Raw genomic sequence first — 27880 nt, forward strand, 5'->3', positions numbered from 1 at the left:
AGCCTTTCAGAAAATCCAGGCCATGTTTTGACTTCATTACAAATTCCAAATAGGACAAGTTTTCGCCTGGCTTAGGCTTGGTTATGAAAGTTTCCCACAGCTCCTGAAAATATACAGAATAATAAATGGCTGGGCAGAGAAAGAGAAGGCAATAGTAATTCCATCAAAGCTTTCAGGTCACATCATAGAGCGCAGTTGCAGAGCCGGGGGAGCTTATATCATTAGGACCCAGAGACAAAATGTTTTGCCTTGGGCCCCGAGGTCACACACTGGGGCAAGAACTTTGAGGTTCTGTCCTTTGTTCCCCCACGAGGGAGAGAAGGACACCTCTTCCCCTACCCTGGCCCCCTGGGCTTCCCTGGAGACACGTTGTGAAACCTTCTCACCCCAAGGGGTGGCTAGCAAGCTTCAAATGTTTTTTGGGGCGTTTCCAGAATAAAAGCAAAAACTGATGAGTTTCAGTGGGATAAGGCACGAGGCACAAAGGCAAAACTCCCAAGGTGGTGGGTGTGAGGGGGAAACTTTTTATTGTCTTGCTGCGGATTCTTTCTTTCATTTTTCTTTTCTTTCCCTTTTGCCTGTCTCTTTATTAAGTCAAGATGTTATAGGAAGGAACCAGTTAAATATGACATGCAAGCTTCTTAAGGGAAGCCTTTCCTCCCCAGTTACAGAGGAGAATCCAGTTTGGCCATATTCGTGATCCCCATCCTTCTTCCTCCCTTCTCCCTTGTTCCAGATTCTTCCTTCTCTCACCTGTTTTTCAGGGCGAAACATAATGAAACACTTTAACGACAAATTCTAGCAGGCGGTACCTTACCTTCTGAGAACTCCAGCACTGACCCTACCAGCTTCCCAGGCACGCCCTTTTTTTCCCTGCATGTCTCTATTTTAGAAAACATGTATGAAATACTTCAAATAAGTCCAATACTGTGGGACACTTACATAAATTTTTTTTTCCAAAATAGTCCGTTAACATATATGTCCCTCCCTAGAAGCAGATTTCATTAGCTCCTTATTTTTTTATTTTTTGGTGGCACCCCATGTCATGCGGGATCTTAGTTCCCTGACGAGGGATCGAAGCCGCACCCCCTGCAGTGGAAGCGCGGAGTCTTAACCACTGGACCTCCAGAGAAGTCCCAGCTCCTTATTTTTGAAAAGCCAATAACGATAGACTGACAATTCCTAACCCGTCACTCTGACTTCGGATTGGTGGGCTGTGGCTTTTGGACATCAAAGCCATCTATTACGGCTTTTACATATGTGGTTTACAATGCAGTCATTGCCACCAGCCATACATTATCCACTGTCCTCTTGGAACCACTGAAGTGATGAGAGAGACAGGAGAGACAGGCAGTGGCTGGTGCTTAAAGGCTGGACCCAAAATTACACCCAAACTCATTTTTGAAGTCTTTGAACGTGACCAAAATTTTATTAATGAGCTTTAGCTGGGAAGAGCACTTTCATGTCTCTGTTTCCCACATTTAGTTAAACCTGTAAACTCATCCTCCAGTTGGCTTCCATTGGTAGCTGGACCCAACGGAAGCATTAGATAGAATCCATAAGAAAATGTTAATACCATTTTTCTGTTTATATACCACCTGGAAGAGAATATACACCTTAAATATAAAAGGGAGATAAGTCGGTATTTCTAATTTGACTAGACTGGAATTATAATATGAAGAGAAACTGTTTCACTGGAAAATCTACCATTGGCAGGGGGCAGTCGGCCAGCGTGCGTGTCTGGGTGAGTGTGTCTATATTAAGATAAAGGCAGGAACAAGGTGAAAAGAAGTTCATTCATTGTCTCAAGGAAATAAAGACCTCTGACTTTTAAAGTGAAAATATACCATTGGCATCAGATACTAATCGCAAGGTAATTATTTTTAAAGAATTTCCTGAGTAACACACAGGCACCCATGACACCCTTAGGCTAATATATGTACCCAGAGACTAACTCTGCCCGCCCTTGTTTGTATGTGCGTTTGTTGTCCTTAGAGTGAATAAAAGCTGCTTTCCATGTTACTCTATCCTCCCGTTAAAAAAAAAAAAAAAATGCCACTTCAGAAGATAGGGATAAAAATGCATCAGATTAAAAAACACTCCTCAAGGGCAATTTGGATGAAAAGTTAAGCTGGGCAACATCAAACTAGGCCCCTTCCTGTAAAATACATCAAATTCAAAGAAGTACTTTTCTTTAAGTTACTAATCTTTCTAACGAATATCAGATTCCATCAGCCAAACTGCATTTTTGGCAAGAACAGTTTTTGCTGGTGTAAAAGGCGGCAAGGACTGCTTTAACTGAAAGCACCCAAAATATTAATCGATCGCTAAAATACTTACCTATCCTTTGTCCAAGGGAAAAGGCTTTGTTCAAGGAATTGCAAGCTTTGTTCAAGGAATTTCCACACTGGAGAGGATGGTCCCTGTCAATCCAGGTAAATTGTTATTGGGGGTGGTCTTATCCCTGCGACCCGCCCCCCCATCAGTGAGCACTCTAAGAGGGACCCCCTCCCTCCCAGCACATCCCCTATAACAGCCCTGGAATGAATGAAACACCAGGTCATCTCCCCAAGACCTCTGCATTAACCCACCTCCAACGGTATGGAATATCACATGCTGTGCCTGGTGTTGTAGGGATTCTTTTCAAGTATAAAGAAAATTCCTAGGAGTTCCCTGGCGGTCCAATGGTTAGGACTCTGTCCTTTCACTATGGTGGCCCGGATTCAATCCCTGGTTGGGGAACTAAGATTCCACAAGCTGCAGGGCACGGCCAAAAAACAAAAGAAAAAGAAAATCCCTGACCTCATTAGACTACATTTTAGACATCATATACAGCCATATCTCATACCCAGCTTCTGAACCATCCAATGTTCTATAACTCTCTTTGGAACTATACTGTAGTCAGAATTCTCCTTTCATTCATTCATTCATTCATTCATTCCTTACTTATTGAAGACCTGCAACGTACCAGGGACTGCTTCTAGGAGCTGGGGAATCAGTGGTGAAGGAGACAGATAACAACATCCCGCTCTCAATGAGCGATTTTCTACCAGGCAGAGACATCCACAAACCAGAAAACAAATGAAGACAATCATTTCAGACAATGATTGGCGAAATAAAAATAAAGGAAGGTGATGACACAAAGTGGGCTAATGTGGATAAGAAGGCTCTGGGGGGGAGGGGAAGATATTGAGCTGAACCCTGAATCTCAAGAAAGACTCAGTTGTTGTGACTCTAGGAAGATGAATTCTGCCTGTTTCTTAGCCAGGACATTTACTCATATTATTGTATAGATTGTATACACCTGGAATACCCACGGGATTCCAAGCAGAACTCTTAAAACCCAGGTAAGAGAGAACACTTACCTTCTACTTACCTGCAGGACAACCCAGAGCATTATTTCTCAGCTGAGGGCATATTTAATTACCAAATGTTCTGCAAATGTCTTCCAAGTTGTAGACATAAAGCCACCCAAATTGCTGACTTTCAAGAACATATACTTCTTCCTTTATCCCAGAAATGCCACCTTCCTTGATGAATTTGCATCTGCAATGATTCATCATTCATTGTAATTTACAATTATTTTCTTAAGTTCTTCTAAATGACCAGCTACCTGCAAAGCGTGCTTGCTTTTATTCCATTAGCTAACTAACTTCAGTGCTCCACAAGCAATATTGTGCTTGAGAAAAAAATGCAGCAGTGCTGCTAGTTCACTGTTCAGGCAACACACTCACCACAGCAGCCAGATTGAGAAATGATTACTTTAGCTTGTGGCTTACAAGAAAAGACTTCAGATCACGTATTAATTGTTTAAATGTTGTTCTTAAGCCCCTTTTAGCCTTGTGGCAAACCCAGAGGCCAGGTAAAAATGAATTCTTAGAAGATGGTTTTGTTCAAAGGCATGAAAGTTTACCATTGCCTTTTCCCCCCATGTCACATCTGGACACCTCCATTCTGGTTACTTAGGTGTCTGACGGTTTGTCAGAAGGCTAGCCATAACTTAGGTGGAAAACTGGATTCCATTAAAAAAATATTAAAAGCTGAGAGGGAGGCAAGTTGATGTGGCATGGCTCCCAGCAATAAGGAAGCAAGAGTGCACACTGAAGCTTAGAAATAGAAAGTGATGTCCTCATAAAAACATGGCTCCAGGCTGGTGTGCCACTAGAAATTCTTCTGTCAGTTTAGAATATTTAGCTCTAAGGGATTTCGACTTTCAAATGTATCTCCGGATGCAAAATAGGCTGCACAGGAGGATATAGCATTGAAGAAGGGAAAGAAGAATTGCCCCCACTTACGATCAGTTTATGTGACGCTGAAGATTTTTTTTTTTCAGGTAGCATATTTGATCAGAAAGCATCCAAGTGGGTCGGATGAGCTACCTCGCTGACATCAAGTGATCCGCTGGCCTTCATAACTAGAAAACGTTGCTGAGAACGGATAGACCAACACAATATTAAAAGCTTCAGCACTACTGGTTATCAAGGGAAACTTTCAGCCTAACTGGAAAGCTCAGAGCTTCAGGCATCTGAAAGTTTTGGTTTGGGACTCTTCCGAGGCATTCCAATGCAGTATTTGCAATCAATAATGGGATGCTACTCACAGCACCATCACGAGGCTTATGAAGTCCCCTGAGATTTGTATTTGACTTGTTAAACTGTAAAAAGAGTTGGAGAAACAAACAGAAAAGAAATATCTCAGTCCCTAGCTGCCCAAACATAAAACAATCAAACAAACTCTGGTAGTCAAAACTGGAAATGGCAAAATGGAAAATATATACAGATGCATTTTCATGCACAGAACATGAGCATCTTGGGTGACCTTCCTTAGTGTGATCTATCCTTCTGGGTGTTAGGCAAAGAGTTCACCTCTCCAGGCAGATTGAATTATGTGCTAAGATTGCGTTATGATGATGTAGATTATCCCCTAAAACCTACAGACATGAGGTTTCTTCTCCCCCAACAGATTATGGTATTTTCAGCCCAACTTAGCTACAAGCAGTAGGTTACGAACACCAGTTAAAGCATCCCAAGAAGATTCAGAACAGTCCCTTCCTCAGAGCGACTGTCCTCTGCACCTGGAAAACATAACAATTTTCTTAACCAACCTCTTTGCTCAGAACGGAGCAGCAGAATCTTCATATCCTCGAAATGTCGATGTTTATGGAATTGTGTGCTCCAGAGAACTTTCCCTGAAATCACCAGGGAGGATTGAAAGGGACAAGTTCAGAGCAAGTTCTTTACTGGGTTTGGATTTTCCTTTTCCCCCAAAGGTTCACCCAGATGCCTTCATCAGAGGTTTGAAAGGGAACATAGGAGATCTGAGCGATCTAGTGAGAGACAGGCAAGGAGCTGAAGAAGTTGAAGTGCACATCCAACCCAGCACCTGCTCCTGCCCTTTGGAGTAAAACATCAACTTCTGGAACCAGAAGACAAAAGCCTCCTTCGTGTCCAGGATAAGAGAGAGACAGACCTCAGTATGAACCTAAAGACGCATCTTTACCCACATTTTAATATTTCTGAAATCAAAATACATCTTAGAATCGCTGCCGACCAGCAGTCGTTGGCCATAGTAGTCATTGCCTGCAGACAGGCATAAAACTCGTGGAACGGCCCAGAAGGGAATTCTAGAGATAGTCGTGGAGGAACCTTTTAGGAAATGCTACATCACCCATGCTCTGGATGGCACAGAGGATGAGCCTGCACAGCGAAACATGAATATTGCAGACTTCAAGTTGGAAAATAATTCATAAGAGTCACACTCTGAAAATGAAGTTTTGTAAATTCCTTAGCCAATTTACTTCATTTTTAGTTTTCTTTCTACATAGGCACAAGAGATACATAGGAGCGAAATCAATGCCAAAATAAGTATAAGATCCTTTCCAATAAAAATTCTAAGGCATAAAATAATCACTGTGCTACGGTTGTAGGAGTACTTTCTGTTTTCTTAGTGGCACATAAAATCATAGCGGGTCTCACAACCGATGACGTCTGAAATTCAATGAAATACAAGATTTGTGTCACCCAGAATAATTTACTTAACAGCCCTGAACTTCAGAGCTCTCTTCTGAAAACGATCATAACCTCTACCTCCTTAGAGAGATGGGGGCTGACCCAGTAGCTAGCCCCAGCAGAATTCACAGAAGTCTATGTGCCACAGGGTCTATCCCCAGTCAAGGGAAGTAACTATTATTCTCTAGCCATTTATCTGCTTCAACCACAATACAAATACCATAAACAAACTCATTTACTCACCACTGTGTGGTTTCCTTTGCTTCTTTAACTTGCCAACTCTGTACCAGGTGGACAAAACCCCACAGATACCTATAAGGCCTTGATGACAAGAGTATTTTTGGTGATCATCTGTGAAGCAAATGAAATGAAAGGACTATTTGATCCAGTGTTCTAATGATAGAATGATTGTAACATCAAATCCAATTGTTTTTTGTTTTTAATAAATTTATTTATTTATTTATTTTCGGCTGCAATGGGTCTTTGTTGCTGCGCGCGGGCTTTCTCTAGTTGCGGCGAGCGAGGGCTACTCTTCGTTGCAGTGAGTGGGCTTCTCACTGTGGTGGCTTCTCTTGTTGCGGAGCACGGGCTCTAGGTATGTGGGCTTCAGCAGTTGTGGCATGTGGGCTCAGTAGTTGTGGCTCGCGGGCTCTAGAGTACAGGCTCAGTAGTTGTGGCACACAGGCTTAGTTGCTCTGTGGCACGTGGGATCTTCCCGGACCAGGGCTCGAACCTGTGTCCCCTGCACTGGCAGGCGGATTCTTAACCACTGCGTCACCAGGGAAGCCCTTTTTTTTTTTTTAACATCTTTATTGGAGTATAATTGCTTTACAATTTTGTGTTAGTTTCTGCTGTATAACAAAGTGAACCAGCTATATGTATACATATATCCCCATATCCCCTCCCTCTTGTGCCTCCCTCTCACCCTCCCTATCCCACCCCTCTAGGTGGTCACAAAGCACCGAGCTGATCTCCCTGTGCTATGTGGCTGCTTCCCACTAGTTATCTATTTTACATTTGGTAGTGTACATATGACAATGCCACTCTCTCACTTTGTCCCTTCATCCCAGCTTACCCTTCCCCCTCCCCGTGTCCTCAAGTTCATTCTCTAAGTCCGAGTCTTTATTCCTGTCCTGCCCCTAGGTTCATCAGAACCTTTTTTTGATTCCATATATATGTGTTAGCATACAGTATTTGTTTTTCTCTTTCTGACTTACTTCACTCTGTATGACAGACTCTAGGTCCATGCACCTCAAATCCAATTGTTTTAAATACCACTCAAGGAGAATAGGAAAGAATATATCAATTTCAAGGTGGGTAGAGGAAATTGCTTTAAAATTCTTTTAACTAAAAAAAATGTTTTAAACTTTGACAATCAGATTATAAGCCAACTAAAACACTTAAATATCTTTAAGTTGAATGGCTGAGCAATAGTTATCTTTCTGATTCTAAAAGTCTTTCTTTAGCTCCCAAAGTATGGCTGGTGACATTAGCTAGCGCTCGCTCTACTCTCTCTTATGGGGAAACAGAGGACTACAAGAGACTGAGCTGTATCTGCCCCTATTTCCAACAGACTCACGTTCAACTTTCGCTCACCAAAACAAGAAAAGAAAAAAAGCCGGGAAAATTTTATTAACCCTTTTAAAAAATAAGTTAATATAAGATTATAGCAAAAAAGGAACCTGAACTTTAGTAACACAGCTGGAACAATCGGCAGCGGTGGGAGAAGAGATTTAATTTAGTTGATTTTCTGTAGTTGTTGGTCGTTCGCTAGTCTCACAGTGATGGAAGATGCACATTTTTCTGAAGGGACCGAAAAGCTGCTGGAGGTTTGGTTCTCCAGGCAGCAACCCAACGCAAACCAAGGATCTGGGGATCTTCGCACCATCCCAAGATCCGAGTGGGAAATACTTTTGAAGGATGTGCAATGTTCAATCATAAGTGTGACAAAAACTGACAAGCAGGAAGCTTATGTACTCAGTGAGAGTAGCATGTTTGTCTCCAGGAAACGTTTCATTTTGAAGACACGTGGTACCACTCTCTTGCTGAAAGCACTGGTTCCCCTGTTGAAACTTGCTAGGGATTACAAGGGGTTTGACTCAGTTCAAAGCTTCTTTTACTCTGGTAAGAATTTCACGAAGCCTTTTCACCAAGGGTACCCACACCAGAATTTCCAGGAAGAAACAGAGTTTCTTAATGCAATTCTCCCAAATGGAGCAGCATATTGTATGGGACGCATGAATTCTGATTGTTGGTACTTGTATACTTTGGATTTCCCAGAAAGTCGGGTAATCAATCCGCCAGATCAAACCCTGGAAATTCTGATGAGTGAGATTGACCCAGCGGTTATGGACCGGTTCTACAGGAAAGATGGTGTTACTGCAAAGGATGTCACTCGTGAGAGTGGAATTCGTGACCTGATACCAGGTTCTGTCATTGATGCCACACTGTTCAATCCTTGTGGGTATTCAATGAATGGAATGAAATCGGATGGAACTTATTGGACTATTCACGTCACTCCAGAACCAGAATTTTCTTATGTTAGCTTTGAAACAAACTTAAGTCAGACCTCCTATGATGACCTGATCGGGAAACTTATGGAAGTCTTCAAGCCTGGAAAATTTGTGACCACGCTGTTTGTAAATCAGAGTTCTAAATGTTGCACAGTGCTTTCTTCGCCCCAGAAGATTGGAGGTTTTAAACGTCTTGATTGCCAGAGCGCTATGTTCAATGATTACAATTTTGTTTTTACCAGTTTTGCTAAGAAGCAGCAACAACAGCAGAGTTGATTGAGAAAAATGAAGAAAAAATGCAAAAAGAGAACACACACAGAAGAAGGTGGTGGCTGCTTTTTAGATATTGATACCAAGGGCCATTCTTTCCATAACCACCACCTTGTAGGTGCAGAAAGCCCTAGATGTAATGATAGTGTAATCATTTTGATTTGTATGCATTATTATATCAAGGAGTTAGATATCTTGCATGAATGCTCTCTTCTGCGTTTAGGTATCTTATGCCACTCTTGCTGTGAAATTGAAGTCATGTAGAAAAAACCTTTCACTATTTGAAACTTTACAACACTTGTGAAAACAATTCAATTTGCTTTATGCACAGTGTAATATTTCTCCAGGTATCATCCAAAATTCCACACAGACAAGGCTTTCGTCCTCATTAGGTGTTGGCCTCAGCCTAGCCATCTGGGACTGTTTTTTCAATTGCTACCAGGATTTTGCATCCAGTTACCTCCACTTTCTAGAACATATTCTCTACTAATGTTATTGAAACCAATTTCTACTTCATACAGATGTTTTTGCAGCACCAATCAAAGTTCTTCTTCCACGAGTCGAGTCCTCTACAAAAATGACTGCCGTTATCCATTTCGTGTATTACTATCTCACTGCTTCCTATACTTGTGTTACTTTAATTGACTCGTTCCTCACCATGGTGTCTCCCTCCCAACCACAGCCCCTCCACAAAGCAATACACTGTTACACTGTGGGTTTACACTAACCTTACACCCCAGAGTGGGAATGGGGGGATGGACACTGGACTTAATTTTCTTTTAAGGTCAAGGGAGTTTGGCATTTTTCATTACCATGAGCTCTTTTTGAATAAGCTGGTGTTGACTAGCAAAGAAGGTACAGATTGATACTAGGGAATATTGGCAGAACTGTATGGAAACTGTATGCCATTCTATGGCCCCCATTAAATGAGATTAGCTTCTCATGAGTACCATGCCTTTATTAACTTGCTAAGTAGTAGTATAAAAGAATTATCGCTACATTTTTTGGCAAGGAGATTTAAGATAAAGGTTGTATTGCATTCAACAAGTCAAGTTAGCTCAGATGATTCACCTTAACTTTTACTTTCGTAGCCATTTCCACTAATTTCTATTAATGATATGCCATGAACTTTGGTCCAAGGCAGAATCGATGTCTTTGCCATCTTGTGACTTAAAAAAGGTCTGTGACTTTGTGATGCATGTGATAGTGTTCTGACGGCTCCTCTTACTGGTATTTCTTCCACCATGGAGTAGCATCAAGTGATGAATGAGAACTGTTCAGGTCATCCAGACATACTACACAGCGAAGCAGAATGCTGTCCATAAAACATAACACACAAAATTCCAAAATGGTCAATGGGAAATGACTAGAAATACAGGCTTAAAAGAGTTGGCATCTTTTAGCTGTATTTGCTAATATGGACATTTAAGCAGCTGAGAAAAGAGCAAAGCTGACTCAGTTTTGTATTTCTTCTTGTCCTCAAACAATTTTTGATTCTTTCTGGATTGATGCAGTGATGTTTTTGTTCCTTCCGTATTTATAAATGGAACACTTTTTTTTTTAGAGTTTCTAAACATAAATTCTACTTGGTTTGAAATCAAGTGGTTGGAACACTTTTGACTTTTAAACATGTTGTTGATTCAAAGCTTCATTGAAGAAGATTTCAATCAATGGATCAGTCCGCTTGTGTAATTAGCGCACAGTACCTAACGTTTTGGGGCTATTATGAGGACCAATGATCAAAGTGGATTTTGTTCTTGAACAGTGTCCCAGTAGACTTGATGAACATTTATTGGCTTGAGGTCTGATTTCTCCCACCCAATAGATTTAAGATTTCTATTTAATGTTGAAAAACTGCACAAATTTGTATGGAACAAAGCCTAGAAAAATGAAAGCTATAGATTGAATAGTAATCTAAATTAATCCTAGTGTGTATGATAGAGGAGGGAAAATTTTGGTGCCATAATTTCTCTCTTCATGGTGTCGGACTTAAATCAGTGGAAATGTATTACTGTACCACAATTTAAGCTTCACTAAAGGTTTGCTTAATTCATTGTCTAGTGACAAAAATAAATAAATAAATAAATAAATAAATAAAGTCTCTCTTGAACAAAAAAGTAATAAGCAAATCAGCAATTTTCAATCTAAACTAAAATTTCTAAAATTAATTTTTATTTTTACTTGATGTTTTTTCCTCCCTGAAAATGCATTTTTAAATAGCCACTTCTCTGTCAGTGAATAAACAGAACTTACTGGCTTCCAGGGCTATTTTCTTTCTTTTCTTATTAGTATTTTCCTGCACAAATCCTCACCATGATTCTGTGGACATCTGCTTGCTGCTTGGTTGAGGTCTCCATTGGTGGAGTCAGAATACAGAGGTGAAAAAGCTAGCCAATTTAAGCCTTAACAAATGTGCAACACTGCACTATTAAAAGGGTAGATGGCTATTGAGAGAGAGATAGAAAGACATCAAAATAGAGCATATCAGGATAAATCAGCAAAAGTTAATGTAGTCTAAGATGCATGGCATTTACTACTGAATTATACAATCCCATAATTTTAGGTCCATGGACACTTCAAACAAAGAAAACTATGTTTCTAACACTCGGGGGAAGAAAGATAACATAAAATATAACACCAAGAGAAAATAATTATATGCGGTAGAAACCCGTGGAAGAGTGAAATGAATAAGGAAGCAAGTGGACATCAGTCTTTACCCTGGAGCCCCTTCCCTCAGTCAACTAGGCTGGGCATCTTGGAACCGCTGGTGCAATTGCAGAATATTCATGAGACCCGTTATTTCAGGCTGTTTGCTGTTTTGTATCTTTACAAATAAATACTCTGCGTGTCCCAAAATAAGCTCTCGTGTTGGAGATGGCAGCACACCCAGAGCAAAGACCAGGCCCACAAACTGCGAGCCCACGGCTGAGCGCCAATCACACAGCACAGCTGCTGCTGAAGTTAAAAGGGAGTGTTCCCTGCCTCTGCCCATCTCCACGCACCTGGCTCCACACTTCTAGACAAATGTAGCTGCCCAGAGTGTGTGCAGAGACCGTGGAGAAAGATGGTGGAGGCCCTATGCTCCCACGACCTCACCAAAACTGCTTTCATGAAGCACACCGATGACGGAGAGCCCAATCCATGGGCGGTTTTCAGCATCTTTCTTTTCCTCTCTCGACCACATGTTCCTTAGAATCGTCTTCACCTGGGGGCTTCAGGACACCATCTTCACTTGGGACTCTTCTGACTTCTCTGAATCCATGGGCTCTGTCTTTGGGGTTCCTTCTCACACCACCCCTTGAATGTTGATGTTCCCCAGGGCATCCTACTCAATGTGGGTTCAAGAGCCAGTCCCATGGGCACTATTAGAAAAGCAAATGCTCAGAATGAAGCTTTGAGTGTGAGTCTACCTTCCAACATCTCCAGTGGGATGCCACCTCTCTCTCCCTACTGTCTTAGTCCGTGACCTGATTATCTCTCATCTGAAATATTGATCAGTCTTTTAGCTGGCCTCCCCAACTCCCTTCTCTCCTCTTCCACCAATTGTTTAAATGCAAATTTTATCATATGTGGAGTAGGCTAAAGGATGCCACACTCCCCAAGATGTCTACATTCTATCTCTGGAAACTATGAACATATTACCTTTTTTTTTTAACGTCTTTATTGGAGTATAATTGCTTTACAATGTTGTGTTAGTTTCTGCTGTATAACAAAGTGAATCAGCTATACGTATACATATGTTCCCATATCCCCGCCCTCTTGCGTCTCCCTCCCACGCTCCCTATCCCACCCCTCTAGGCGGTCACAAAGCACCGAGCTGATCTCCCTGCGCTATGCAGCTGCTTCCCACTAGCTCTCTATTTTATATTTGGTAATGTATGACTACTGTAGTGTATGGTACTGACTGTAAGAATGAATCAGTAGAAGAACGAATCAATGAGATGAGACGAACAGCAATATTCTCAGAAATCCAGGATGGGAGATGGTTTAGAGGAGACTGTTCAGAGTCAGGTGTTCTGAGATCATTGCTGGTCCCAGGAGCAGGGACATCTGGTTGACCTGAGGGTCTAGGAGCATGTTCATGTTCACAACTGCAACAGATTATATACTGGACCCAAGTGGTAAGTTCAAGATCTCCAGAATGTTCTCAGGCCCTAAAAACTCCAGGAAAGTCCCGAATATTTTGTATACACTTGGAATAGACTGGAAGATGGGGGAAAAAAAAACTTCTCGCTGGTTTGGGGCTAAGCTGTTCTGCGGGACTGGGAAGTAGTGCCAGGCATTTCTGGAAAGAACGCCCTTTGTAAGAGCTTGGAGTCAAACGCAGAGGTTGACTTTTCAGCTTACCTGGATGACTTGAAGAATGAGTAGAGTCTTGATGCAGTGGTTGGGGCCGGCAGAGAGGAAGATAAGGGGAAAGAAAGCCTAAGAATGATAAAGACACTTTGATTTCCAGTTAAAAGGAAATGACGGGCAACAGTCATGCTTCTAAGAAGGTAAATGGAAGGAAGGAAGGAAGGAAGGGAGGAAGGAAGGAAGGGAAGGAGGGAGAGAGGGAGGGATGGGAGGGGAGAGTTCCCCACAGAATGAAGAAGATTGTTCTAGAAGCCCAAGGTAGCAACTTACTATGACTTTTGCTACCCAGGAACAAGCACCCTTCACCCCTTCACCCCTTCCCCAATCTCAACAGCCCAAGTTGCATATGTCTCATAGGGGAAAATGCTACAAAAATAAAAAAGCCATTAGGTTTCAAAGTTCAATCATCAAGAAGACTCCTTTAAATATTATCAAAATAGGCGCACACCAAGTCACTGAACGATAACTTGAGTTGTTAAAACTAATAATAATAATAACAACAAAGATTCTCTGGGGGTTTTCCCTAGGAAGCATTCTAGGTGCCACTGGGGAGGTGATATACTGATGCCTTATGAACGACTCCTTCTCAGTATGACTTGCTTGGGGGTCATACAAGGAGGAGAGGATTCATCGTCTTACAGGCCGGGTACAGTGGGCAGCTGGATCCCCACCAGAGCCAGGTTTGATGTGGTAATCGAGGGTGACTCCCAAGAGAAGGTCTGTAACAGTGAACTTGAGGGAAAACGGCAAAATCCAGGAATAAGAAGAAAATGGTTAATAGCAAGCTGAAAGGCAAAGAGAAACTCAACGTTCAGAATCAGCTGGGGGCGAGTTAAGGCGCCCGTGTAGAGGGGCTCAAGGTCTCCGTGCCTCTGGGCACAAAACCGGAGTCTGCAAGAGACAGGGAAATGGGAGACTGCTAGACACAAAAGTGTGTAGATTTATGAAAGCAGCCTTGAGAAACCGCACACTTTATCGGAAACTAATGAAACAGAAGAATCCTCCCTCTTCTGCCCTATTATCATCGCTAATCAAAAGAACTGACGAATAAAATGAAAGATCGTGAAATTCTGAAGGAGGAAAAAAAAAAAGAAAGAAAAGACAGACAGGGAGGGTTTGGTAAGGGGAGGAACAGCATTCCACATTTGAAGACAGAATCCTACAGGTAAGACTGGGGGCGAGAGTTTCCAATAACAGGGAAGGGTGAAAATGGCAGAGAAGATATGAAATATCGTCTTTGTGTTTGTTCTGTACAGAAAATGAGGATCTTCCTACCTCAGGGACAATTTTCACAGAAAGCAAGACGGACTGTGAGGGAGGACGGGGGCTTTTTCCGCGTGCACCCTGCAGCCCCCATTAGGCTGATCTGCTCCGGTCCACAGCTCCCACCAGGGGCCGCACCGCGCACTGCAGCCACGAAGAGGCCCGGCTCTGCCCACCGTGGGTCCTTCACAGACTAAATAAAGCATTCACCTGGGACCCAACCACAGCTTGAACACACACACCCACGAAGGCGTCTCCTCTTTTGTCAGCAGCTAATATAGTTCTCTGCTTCTTTTCCCCCTGCTCACTCCAATCCATGCTACGTTCTGATAAATCTGGAAAATTCAATCTTCTCTGTCCTTCCTATCACCCCAAGGAGGCCTCAGACTGCATCGCAGGCTGACTCTGAACTATTATACGTGATGTTAAACGACCCACCTTGGCGTCCCCGCCCCCCCCGCCCAAATTCTCTCAAACCTACGGCTCAGCTGCTCCAATCACATGGTCTGTGTCTCCTCTGCTCTGCCATCTTGCTTCTCTCTACTTGTCCAAATACCTCATGTCTTTTAAGATTCACCTCTTTTTTCCCCCCCACAGCTTTATTGAGATATAGTTCACATACCATATAGTTCACTAGTTTAACGTGTACAGGCATTTAGTATATTTGCAATGTTGGGCAACCACCACCAATATCTAATTCCAGAATATTTTTATCACCCCCAGAAGGAAACTAAAATCCATTCGTAGTTATTCTCTTCTCAGGACCATCCACACACCATCCCCTGGCAGCCATAAATCTGCTTTGATCTCTATGATGATTCACCTATTCTGGACGTTTGACATAAATGGAATCATATGGTATGTGATATTTTTGCCTGGCTTCTTTCACTTAGATTTCAAGGTTCACCCATGTTTTAGCGTGTATCAGTACTTCATTCTTTTCTATTACTGAATAATATTTCACTGTGTGGCTAGAAGACATTATGTTCATCCATTCATCAGCGGATGGACATTTGGGTTGTCTCCACTTTGGGGCTATTAAGAATAATGATACTCTGAATGTCTGTGTACAAGTTTGTGTGTATATATGTTTTCACTTCTCTTGGAGTGGAATAGCTAGGTCATATGGTAACTCCATGTTTAATATTTTGAAAACCTGCCAGACTGTTTTCCAGAGCGGCTGCACTATTTTACATTCCCACGAGCAATGCACGAGGGCTCCAATTTCTCCACATCCTTGACAACTCTTGTGATTTTTTAAGATTCACCTTGAACAAGAAACACACTTATTTAGCCAATTTGTTGATCTCACTATGTGCCAGAGTCTGTGCTTAGTGATCTATATGTTATCTTGTTTAATCTTTAAAACACCCTGAGAAACAAATATTTTCTTCTTTTCGCAAATGAGGTGATCAAGGATTAGAATTTAGTGACCAGACAAAAACTACTGGTAGTGGTTCCAGGACTCATTCCTATCTGCTGCCTCCAAAGCCCACTTTCAAATACTACCCTAGGGAGCCCCCCAAGATGCCTTTCCAAGCCAAACCCAGCCCCTAGGACCATTTCTTCTGAAACGAGAGCTAGTTGGTAACGGCTTGCATACCATCTTGTATTGTTCTCTGGTTGTTTACTGTATAAAACATTATTTTCCCAACTAGACAGTAAACACCGTTGGCTGGAACTTCTTTCCCTCCATTTTGTACTGGGGAAATAAAATTTTTAATTAACACTTAATGAGTTGACAAAAACTTTTGAGAATTTTTTGTTTGCTTTCTATATTCTGAAAGGTGAGGGATACGTTGAAGACATACGATTTCCCTTTCAGCTTGTTTCCATGATGTTTGAGTGAAGCAAGAACAAATAGACCATGACAATGCTCACACTCAAACTCACGTACCCCTAGAAACTGTGGAAATTTGTGTTTCAGAGAGTGTCACCTGTTTTTAAAACAAAAAATAAAAAACAAGACTTTATAATAGAAAGTCTTGGCTTTTTCCCTTTGAAACCCAACACACACACACACACACACACACACACACACCACCCCATATATACACACACACTCCAGGCATACACATGTATATATATGTACATACACATGAGCATTTTTTGCACATGTATTACTTACCAGGGACTTTATATATGTTATCTCTTATCCATCTAACACAACTGCAAGGTAGGTATTAATGACTCCCATTTTATACATAAGCAAACTGCTGTACACAAGTTCATTTGGCCAAGGCTACACAGCTAGTCAATGACAGAACCAACTTTGGCCACTAAGCTGATGTTCTTTTTGCTGCAACACATGCCTCTCTCAGATGTCCAAGAAGGAGGCATGTAGCTTGGTCTTGGAGTTTCACTAATTTGTCTCCTTATCTTCTTTCAGCACTTACCCCATGGCCGCCACAACCCACCCCACAAAGTCCAGCTTGGTGTAATCTAGTTCTGCGTTCCCATCACTGCACCTTCCACAACCAAACATCCTGATCAAACCCTGGAGATTTACATAAAAACAGTCTGGGAAAAAGAGCAAGTGCAGTTTGGATTTATGGGCCTGGGGCTTCTGGTTTTGAAATGATACACTAGGACTAGACGTTGTTCAAGTAAACTCTTTTTATTTATTTACTTATTTATTTATTTATTTTGCTGCGCCGGGTGGCTTGCGGGATCTTAGTTCCCCGGCCAGGGATCGAACCTGGGGCCCTGGCCATGAGAGCACCAAGTCCTAACCACTGGACCACCTGGGAATTCTCCAAGTAAACTCTTTTTTTTTTTATTACTCAAGTAAACTCTTAAAAACATGCACAGCCTCAATGGATTCCAAAGTGTTACCCAATAAACACTGTGGGAAGGAAAAATAATAAATTCCACAAGTTAAAATGGGGTCAGCTTGACCATGTTCTCATTAGTTACGTCTCCTAGACAAATGGGAATGAGGACTATCGAAAGAACCTTCAACTAAAACTAGATAGCTTGGTTTTAATCCAGTGTGACATTAGTCACTAATTTCCCTGGGCTTCTGTTTCTTTCACTATTTAAAAAAAAAGTTTGATTGAATTACGTGGTCCCGGAAGTCCCCTTTAAGTATGAAATTATATGATTCTTTAATAATGAGCAAGGGCCTCTCTGGGGGGAAGAGGATCAAGAACAATATAATTTACCTGGAGTCTACAGATGTGCTTCAAGGGGACAAGAACCCCTGCAGAGGAAATGCAGAAAATTTTGTGAGTTCTTATTGGAAGAGAGAGGATTCCTGGTTTCCTTGGATTCTCAATAGAATCAGTAACCTGCCAAATCTGCCAACTACTGGCTGCAGACTGGGACTCAAAAGTGGTTGTGGAAAACTCTTTCCCCCAGAGAACTGAATTCATGTGGAGGGCAACTTCAAAGTCCTCTCCTTAACCTCTTACAAATACATAGTTCAAGACAAGATATTTAGACAATTCCCTGGGGGTCCAGTGGTTAGGACTTGGTGCTTTCACTGCTGTAGCCTAGGTTCAATCCCTGGTTGGGGAACTAAGATCCCGCAAGCCAAAGAGCACGGACTTAGCTGAGTTCTCTAAATGTTCCTCCTCTAAGGCGATGAGTTAGATCAGCAATGCTTGTGTGTGATGAAGAGTACATAAGTCACAGGGTAGGGACTTCCCTGATGGTCCTGTGGTTAAGACTTCGCCTTCCAATGCAGGGGATGTGGGTTTGATCTCTGGTCGGGGAGCCAAGATCCCACATGCCTCACGGCCAGAAAAGCAAAACATAAAACAGAAGCAATTTTGTAACAAAGTCAATAAAGACTTTAAAAAATAGTCCATGTCCAAAAAGTCTTAAAAATAAAAAAATAAGTCACGGGGTATAATTAGGAAATATAGTCAATAATATTGGAACAACTTAGTATGGTGATCAGTCTTATTGCCGTGATCATTTCATAATGCATAAAAATATTGAATATGTTGTACACCTGAAACAAATATAATATTGTCTGTTAATTATAACTAATTTTTTAATGTCCTTACATGACAGTTTTGGACGCAGATTTTCACCATCACATGACAAACTTGCTGGGTGAGCATTTTCAGGGCTGGGATCCTGGAAATGTACAGGAGATTTTTATCCATGTTGGAAAGGATCATTCTTGATTCATCACAATGTTAGAGATTCATATACTAACTATACTCCTTTGTGCATAATCCTAAGGAAAGTCTAGATTTGGCTTTAAACTCTATCTTTTGGATTTTAGTTTATCTCTATAGATAAATAATAGATTGGATCTGAGAGGCAATTAAACTTACAAATTCGGAAGACGGAATGCTGAATCGGGTAAGAGTGACACTTGACGTCAGCGGCTGGATGCAGGAATGGGCCAGTGTGTGAGAGTGAACAAATGCCTGAAGCAACAACATCAAGGGAGTTGTTGACAAGAAAATCCTAATAAAAGGAAGTGATAACATGAGGAAGAATAAATCCATTTTCTATTATTTCAGCCGTGTGGCTGACAGGGTCTTGGTGCTCTGGCCAGGTGTCAGGCCAGAGCCTCTGAGGTGGGAGAGCTGAGTTCAGACACTGGATCACCAGAGACCTCCTGGCCCCACGTAATATCAACCAGCGAGAGCTCTCCCTGAGATCTCTGTTTCAACACTAAGACCTCCAATCAACGACCAGCAAGCTCCAGTGCTGGACATCCTATGCCAAACAACTAGTAAAACAGTACCACAACCCCACCCATTAGCAGAGAGGCTGCCTAAAATCATACTAAGTTCACAAACACCCCAAAACACACCACAAGATGCGGTCCTGCCCACCAGAAAGATGAGATCCGGCCTCATCCACCAGAACATAGGCACCAGTCCCCTCCACCAGAAAGCCTACACAACCCACTAAACTAACATTACCCACTGGGGGCAGACACCAAAAACAACAGGAACTACAAGCCTGCAGCCTGTGAAAAGGAGACCCCAACACAGTAAGTTAAGCAAAATGAGAAGACAGAAAAATATGCAGCAGATGAAGGAGCAAGGTAAAAACCCACCAGACCAAACAAATGAAGAGGAAATAGGCAGTCTACCTGAAAAAGAATTCAGAGTAATGACAGTAAAGATGATCCAGAATCTTGGAAATAGAATGAAGATAATACAAGAAACATTTAACATGGACCTAGAAGAACTAAAGAGCAAACAAACAATAATGAAAAACACAATAAATGAAAATAAAAGCTCTCTAGAAGGAATCAATACCAGAATAACTGAGGCAGGAGAACAGATAAGTGACCTGGAAGATAAAATAGTGGCAATAACTACCACAGACCAGGATAAAGAAAAAAGAATGAAAAGAATTGAGGACAGTCTCAGAGAGCTCGGGGACAACATTAAATGCACCAACATTCGAATTATAGGGGTCCCAGAAGAAGAAGAGAAAAAGAAAGGGACTGAGAAAATATTTGAAGAGATTATAGTTTAAAATTTCCTTAATATGCGAAAGGAAATAGTCAATCAAGTCCAGGAAGCACAGAGAGTCCCATACAGGATAAATCCAAGGAGAAATACACAAAGACACATATTAATCAAATGATCAAAAATTAAAAACAAAAAATATATTAAAAGCAGAAAGGGAAAAGCAACAAATAAAATTCAAGGGAATCCCCAAAAGGTTAAGAGATGATCTTTCAGCAGAAACTCTGAAAGCCAGAAAGGAGTGGCAGGATATATTTAAAGTGATGAAAGGGAAAAACCTACAACCAAGATTACTCTACCCAGCAAGGATCTCATTCAGATTCAACAGAGAAATTAAAACCTTTACAGACAAGCAAGAGCTAAGAGAATTCAGCACCACCAAACCAGCTTTACAACAAATGCTAAAGGAACTTCTCTAGGCAGGAAACACAAGAGAAGGGAAAGACCTACAAAAACAAACCCATAACAATTAAGAAAATGGTAATAGAAACATAAATATCAATAATTACCTTAAAAGTAAATGGATTAAATGCTCCAACCAAAAGACATAGACTGGTTGAATGGAAACAAAGACAAGACCCATATATATGCTGTCTACAAGAGACCCACTTCAGACCTAGGGAAACATACAGACTGAAGGTGAGAGGATGGAAAAAGATATTCCATGCAAGTGGAAATCAAAAGAAAGCTGGGGGCTTCCCTGGTGGCGCAGTGGTTGAGAGTCTGCCTGCCGATGCAGGGGAAATGGGTTCGTGCCCCGGTCTGGGAAGATCCCACATGCCACGGAGCAGCTAGGCCCATGAGCCATGGCCACTAAGCCTGCACGTCCGGAGCCTGTGCTCCACAACGGGAGAGGCCACAACAGTGAGAGGCCCACGTACCACAAAAAAATATATATATATTTATGCACCCAACATAGGAGCACCTCAATACATAAGGTAAATGCTAACAGCCATAAAAGGGGAAATCGACAGTAACACAACCATAGTAGGGGACTTTAACACCCCACTTTCACCAATGGACAGATCATCCAAAATGAAAACAAATAAGGAAATACAAGCTTTAAATGACACATTAAACAACATGGACTTAATTGATATTTATAGGACATTCCATCCAAAAACAACAGAATACACTTTCTTCTCAAGTGCTCTTGGAACATTCTCCAGAATAGATCATATCTTGGGTCACAAATCAAGCCTTGGTAAATTTAAGAAAATTGAAATCGTATCAAGTATCTTTTCCGACCACAACACTATGAGACTAGATATCAGTTACAGGAAAAAAAGCTATAAAAATTACAAACACATGGCGGCTAAACAATACGCTACTAAATAACCAAGAGATCACTGAAGAAATCAAAGAGGAAATCAAAAAATACCTAGAAACAAATGACAATGACAACATGACAGCCCAAAAGCTATGGGATGCAGCAAAAGCAGTTCTAAGAGGGAAGATTATAGAAATAAAATCCTGCCTCAAGAAACAAGAAACATCTCAAATAAACAACCTAACCTTACACCTAAAGCAATTAGAGAAAGAAAAAAAAAAAAACCCAAAGTTAGCAGAAGGAATAAAGATAAGATCAGAAATAAATGAAAAAGAGACGAAGGAAACAATATCAAAGATCAATAAAACTAAAAGCTGGTTCTTTGAGAAGATAAACAAAATTGATAAACCATTAGCCAGACTCATCAAGAAAAAAAGGGAGAAGACTCAAATCAATAGAATTAGAAATGAAAAAGGAGAAGTAACAACTGACACTGCAGAAATACAAAGCATCCTAAGAGGCTACTACAAGCAACTATATGCCAATGAAATGGACAACCTGGAAAAAATGGACAAATTCTTAGAAAAGTACAACCTTCTGAGACTGAACCAGGAAGAAATAGAAAATATAAACAGACAAATCACAAGTACTGAAATTGAAACTGTGATTAAAAAGCTTCCAACAAACAAAAGCCCAGGACCAGATGGCTTCACAGGCCAATTCTATCAAATATTTAGAGAAGAGCTAACACCTATCCTTCTCAAACTCTTCCAAAATATAGCAGAGGGAGGAACACTCCCAAACTCATTCTACAAGGCCACCATCACACTGATAACAAAACCAGACAAAGATGTTACAAAAAAAGAAAACTACAGGTCAATATCACTGATGAATACAGACGCAAAAATCCTCAACAAAATACTAGCAAACAGAATCCAGCAGCACATTAAAAGGATCATACACCATGATCAAATGGGGTTTATCCCAGGAATGCAAGGATTCTTCAATATACGCAAATCAATCAATGTGATACATCATATTAACAAATTGAAGGATAAAAACCATATGATCATCTCAATAGATGCAGAAAAAGCTTTCGACAAAATTCAACACCCATTTATGATAAAAACTCTCCAGAAAGTAGGCATAGAGGGAACTTACCTCAACATAATAAAGCCCATATATGACAAACCCACAGCAAACATCATTCTCAATGAAATGAGAATGAAACCATTTCCACTAAGATCAGGAAGAAGACAAGATTGTCCACTCTCACCACTATTATTCAACATAGTTTTGGAAGTTTTAGCCACAGCAATCAGAGAAGAAAAAGAAATAAAAGGAATCCAAATTGGAAAAGAAGAAGTAAAACTGTCACTGTTTGCAGATGACATGATACTATACATAGAGAATGCAAAAGGTGCTACCAGAAAACTACTAGAGCTAATCAATGAATTTAGTAAAGTAGCAGGATACAAAATTAACGCACAGAAATCTTTTGCATTCCTATACACTAATGATGCAAAATCTGAAAGAGAAATTAAGGAAACACTCCCATTTACCATTGCAACAAAAAGAATAAAATACCTAGGAATAAACCTACCTAAGGAGACAAAAGACCTGTATGCAGAAAACTATAAGACACTGATGAAAGAAATTAAAGGTGATACCAACAGATGGAGAAATATACCATGTTCTTGTATTGGAAGAATCAATATTGTGAAAATGACTCTACTACCCAAAGCAATCTACAGATTCAATGCAATCCCTATCAAACTACCAATGGCATTTTTCACAGAACTAGGGCAAAAATTTTCACAATTTGTATGGAAACACAAAAGACCCTGAATAGCCAAAGCAATCTTGAGAAAGAAAAATGGAACTGGAGGAATTAGGCTCCCTGACTTCAGACTATACTACAAAACTACAGTAATCAAGACAGCATGGTACTGTCACAAAAACAGAAATATAGATCAACGGAACAAGATAGAAAGCCCAGAGATAAACCCACGCACATATGGTCACCTTATCTTTGATAAAGGAGGCAAGAATATACAGTGGAGAAAAGACAGTCTGTTCAATAAGTGGTGCTGGGGAAACTGGACAGCTACATGTAAAAGAATGAAATTGGAACACTTCCTAACACCATACACAAAAATAAACTCAGAATGGATTAATGACCTAAATGTAAGGCTAGACACTGTAAAACTCTTAGAGGAAAAAAGAGGTAGAACACTCTATGACATAAATAACAGCAAGATCCTTTTTGACCCACCTCCGAGAGAAATGGAAATAAAAACAAAAATAAAGAAATGGGACCTAATGAAACTTAAAAGCTTTTGCACAGCAAAGAAAACCATAAACAAGACGAAAAGAAAATCCTCAGAATGAGAGAAAATATTTGACTACCAGCCCACCAATGTATCAGAGCAGGTAAAGTCCTCCCAGGAAGCAGCATCTGTCCATAGAGAGATCATCACAGAATCTCAGGAGACCTTACAAGGGGGATGACAGCAGAGGAAGTACAAGAGTCAACGTCTTCATAGAAAAGAGACAGAGAAAGGAGGAGGAAGAGGAGGAAGAGGAGGAAGAAGTCACTTTCCTGTTTCATCATTCAAACTAGGAGCTTAGCCTATGGATAAAGAAATTGGTTGACTTTTTTCTCTTGTTTTACTTGCTGAATATTGTGGCATAGAACGAATTATTTGAGAAGCTCATTTGCTATTTCAGTTTATATTTGTTTCCTACAAGAGCCTGTTTTGGGTCTAAGAAGCCAGAGATGAGTACAGAATAGACCAGATTGAGAGCAAAATGCCTGGTTATGAGTAAGACAAATGTGAGTTCTCATTTGGTGGAGAGAGCACTGGTCTTGGAGTCAGAAGAAGGCTCTTCCTCTTGCTACGTGACTGTCTCTTTCTTCATCTTCAGTACAACTGGGTAAACACTCCCAGTTGAGAGGACCAAAGGAAGTAATGGAGGTGACAGTGTTTGGTTAATTGTACAAACATAACTTCTTATTGTCTCAGTCTGAATGAGGAAAGTTAGAAAGAAAGGAAAGTCTTAAAGGGAAACCAACAGGCTTAGGGTGGAATAATGGCAGGGTTAGTTAAGGCTAAATTTATTGTAGATTGAAATATAGACTCAAATCTGAGAAGTAGGTTTATTCATGCTCCATCACCCAACCCCAGTCCTGCTCCCATAAACCTGCAGAGATGTGGGCTGCTTGAGTTGGGTCCGTCCCTTAATTTATTCATTATCAATTTAAAATTTTTTCTTACATCTCTTCCATAAGGCTTAATTCTTTCTGGCCCAAGCATGAGGAAGAAAATTCTATTCTGTTCAAGTTTCTCCCTTTTGCTTCTGGGAGACTCATGATACAATTCTGGGAGGAAGAGTCGAATGTCTCAAAAAGGCACTTCTCTAAATGTGATTGTGATAGGCCCCTCTTCCATCAGCACCAACATTCCTTACAGAGAAAACACAGGAAAGAGTAAAAGATGAAGATGAAGACAAGTTTTTAGGTTGAATAGTTTAAAAACTTATGAGTGACACCGCTATATAAAGAAGGAAATGAAGAAAACAGGAAAAAGCTGTGTTCTTACTCTTTAAAATCTAAAGGTTTCTTTTGCAATTGCTTCCAGACACAAAAAATTCATTTCTGGGAAATAGAAGGGCACCAATAAAACTATAACAAATTACTACGAGGCTAAAGGAAGTGGGTGTTTAAGCTGAATGGACAGATCCAAGCATCTTCGGAGGCCACAAGGAAAGAAGCAAGAAAACTAAGGCTGTGGCATATGTGATTAACCCAACCCCAAGAGAAATTAAAAAATAAAAACACGGATTTTTAGTTTCATGAATTCTAAAAACAAAACAAGGCATCCAGTTCTGATTCCCTCAACTTCCGTTCCATCCATAATGCAAGGCAAAGGATTCCGTTTACTTAATTATTTCATTAATCTGCAAACTGTTTTAGATTTTGCATTTTCAAGGTGCAAGGTACAAGGCCATGTCTACAGAATGACAAACATATAGGGCACATCTAAAATACTGTCAAACAGCAGGCTGTTTTGCCTACGTAATTCCAAGGATTCAGACACAGATGCTTTCTCTTTGATATTTCTCTTTATTACATAAAGATAAATTTTAAATTATGTATTTCTTGCAGGCCAAAGATTGAGGCTTTCCCACCTCCCCCGAAAATTTCTTTAAGTAGGATTTACCAAAGGGAAAAAAAACCTGGGAAAATTCAGCAATTTCCAGGGATTTGACCTGACTCAGAATATCCGAGTTTTCATAGCACAGTGAAGGAATCTTCAGTGAACGTGGGCATTTTCGCTGAGCTGGGTACAGAATGGTCAGGTGGTCTGAGCTCACACTTGAGTTGGTAAAGAGATATTTGTATAGTTTTTCTTTTTTGTTGAGGTAGTGGTGGTAAATATAGATAAGTTACCATTTTAATCATTTTTAAGTATACAGTTCAGTAGCATTAAGTGCATTCACGTTATTGTGTAGCTCTCACCACTATCCATCTCCAGACCTTTTTCATTTTCCCAGACTGAAACTCTGTACCCATTAAACAGTAACCACATTCCGTCCTGTTCACCAGCTCCCAGTAACTACTGATCTACTTTCTGTCTATATGGATTTAACCACTCTAGGTACCCCATGTAAGTGAAATCAGATATATTTGTCCTTTGATCCCTATGGTATTTTGACATGACAGAGCATCAAAAAAATTAAAAATAGTAAACCCTAGGTGTAAGAAATAAAAAGAAAATGACAGATATACTAATATCGACCATGTTCCAGGTTTTGAGTTAGATGCCTCTTCTTTCTCATTATTTCTCATTCCCACATAAAGATAAGTTTTAAATCAGGTATTTGTTGCAGACCAAAGATTTCGCCCCTCCCACTCCACCCCCAAAATTTCTCTCAGTAGGATTTTTACTGTAGGAGGAACACCTGGGAAATTCTTGCCCCCCCACCAAGACTTTGGGAAATGAGGAGTTACAAGATGATCAGAATGCTTTACTGATCAAAAATCTTCAGAAACAAGAAAATAACAGAAAAGACTGATGAGTTACTATCATTATCTTCTAAGCCCTTTCACAGAGCCTTTGTTTTGTTAGGGGCAACAATTGGGGGAAAAAAAGAGACACGCAGGCTTTGTTTTCTCAGCAGGAGCTGCTGTACATTTGGTACAATGGATATGGGTTGTTTTTTTTTTTTTCCTTTTTAAAAAATTAAGATATCCATTATCTACAGAGCAACCTTAGAGGGACAGATTGAGGATTTTAGAATTTCATGTCTCTCATAGCCAGATGGTCTTTACACAATTGAAGTTCCCTCCCATCATTCATAATTGCTTCTTATCACTACTATCATTAATGTTATTATTAAGAATAATGTTGAAATCATTTAAACCCCCATGTTGAATAGTCCTGTGGCTTTGCTCCCCACCTCCCAGTGCCCACTTTAATGGATCAGGCTTGTGCTCAGTAGGACTCTAGAAAATGCTTTCTCTTTTGATAACTTTAAAGAAAGTACACAAATTCTTGCTTCCCGTAGCAATTTATTTATAGTGGCTCTTACCACATCTTGAAGAGTAATGTTTGTTTCTTGTTTAATTAATATCTTTTGACCAGATACTTTTTGATACTATTTTTTGACCAGATACTTTTTGTTGTTGTTCTTGGGTTTGCTTGTTTTCAACTAAAGCATATTCACGATTCTTTTTCTTTTTCTTTTTTTTTTTGATTCTTTTTCTTTTAAATAAATGTTGTTTTTAATCATAGGATGATTCCACTGGATAAGTTTTATAGGGTCATTTTCAGGGGTGGAGCAGGGAAAGGTTTCTTAAAAATTGAAATATGACATCCATATCATTAGAGTTTTAAAGTTAGTAATGTGCTTAAGGCAGATTTTTTATGGTTAGCAAAGTTGAGATGTTCTGACACCCAAAGGATGCACAAAATGATAACTTTACATAAATGTATACGGTGCCCCCAAGGGTCCTCAGTTGTATTATGGGGTTTCTCACGAACAGTCTTGGTTCAGACAGAAGAACAGTGAAGCAAAGCTAAGTGGTTCTGTATGGGATGGGCTGTGCATGAGATGTATCACACTGCAAATAGAGGAAAATTTCAATTCCAGCTAGTTTACTATGAGGTGCAGAAATATGACATGGAACAAAATATCTAATGAAATGTTTATCTTCTTAAAAATGTTTCCTTAAAAGAACCATTGCATAGCTTTAAAATGGATAGACTATGGAACAGTCTGAAAATTATATGGTCTACAGCTTGGGAAAGAAGAATATACATAAACTGGAGAATGTAGAAAATTGGGTAATACGATGAGATTGACTGATTGGACCATTTCTTAAAGATGTGAATCAGCCCTGAAGTTCACCTCTTCTGATTTTCCAAACTGTACTTTCTTTTTTTTTTTTTTTTTAATTTTGTTTATAAAGCACTTGCTTGTACTGATTCTGTAATTCCTGAAAGGCAAGAAGCAAATAATTATGAAGAAAGAGCTTCATGGCAGAATTCTAGCTGAGTCCCTTTTCCTATACAAGCAATTATACAAAATGCTTAATTAACTGTTGTCTATGCATGAGACAGTCTTGTCAAAATCAAGGATCCTCAAAGGAACAAAAAGAGTCTTCCCTCGTGAGCAGCACCATTGATATAGGATCTTTCCTGGCTAATTTCCCTTGGAGAAAATCTCATTTCCCCCATTATTTTACAC

General features: G+C 40.3%; 1 protein-coding gene, 2 long non-coding RNA genes and 1 other non-coding gene across 5 annotated transcripts in view; 1 reads left to right on the forward strand and 3 right to left on the reverse strand.

Annotated features, from left to right (window-relative positions):
- Positions 1 to 276: 276 nt before the first annotated feature.
- On the reverse strand, positions 277 to 3248 carry LOC114900884. Its single transcript, XR_003794963.1, has 3 exons — positions 2592 to 3248; positions 2341 to 2423; positions 277 to 753 (listed from the first exon to the last, which is right to left on the reverse strand). It is a non-coding gene; the product is annotated as an uncharacterized LOC114900884 (long non-coding RNA).
- Positions 3249 to 5141: 1893 nt separating this feature from the next.
- LOC114895720 overlaps positions 5142 to 27880 on the reverse strand; it is a 29924-nt gene continuing 7185 nt past the window's right edge. The window contains exons 2-3 of the long non-coding RNA XR_003793625.1: positions 6252 to 6359; positions 5142 to 5188 (exon numbers count right to left, since the gene is read on the reverse strand). This is a non-coding gene — a long non-coding RNA (uncharacterized LOC114895720). The remainder of the gene's footprint in view (positions 5189 to 6251; positions 6360 to 27880) is intronic.
- Positions 7793 to 8797, forward strand: LOC114895696 (S-adenosylmethionine decarboxylase proenzyme-like). Of its 2 annotated transcripts, none has more exons than XM_029223284.1 (2): positions 7793 to 7908; positions 7996 to 8797. In XM_029223284.1, exons 1-2 carry the CDS (start codon positions 7793 to 7795, stop codon positions 8795 to 8797), a joined length of 918 nt encoding a protein of 305 aa, XP_029079117.1. The 2 variants fall into 2 exon arrangements, with proteins under 2 accessions (XP_029079117.1, XP_029079119.1); XM_029223286.1 differs by having other exon boundaries at positions 7793 to 7901; positions 8262 to 8797.
- Positions 17088 to 17160, reverse strand: TRNAE-CUC. Its single transcript has one exon. It is a non-coding gene; the product is annotated as a tRNA-Glu (tRNA).

Source organism: Monodon monoceros, unplaced genomic scaffold (assembly GCF_005190385.1).
Source record: "Monodon monoceros isolate NGI ecotype Baffin Bay Population unplaced genomic scaffold, NGI_Narwhal_1 Super_Scaffold_1, whole genome shotgun sequence".
NCBI classification, from domain to species: Eukaryota; Metazoa; Chordata; class Mammalia; order Artiodactyla; family Monodontidae; genus Monodon; species Monodon monoceros.

Bases quoted from the DNA above. Each gene is read 5' to 3' on its own strand.
- LOC114895696 (XM_029223284.1), top strand. From the start codon at position 7,793: ATGGAAGATGCACATTTTTCTGAAGGGACCGAAAAGCTGCTGGAGGTT. The intron at 7,909-7,995 runs GTGGGAAATACT...ACTCAGTGAGAG, and splicing joins CGCACCATCCCAAGATCCGA to TAGCATGTTTGTCTCCAGGA.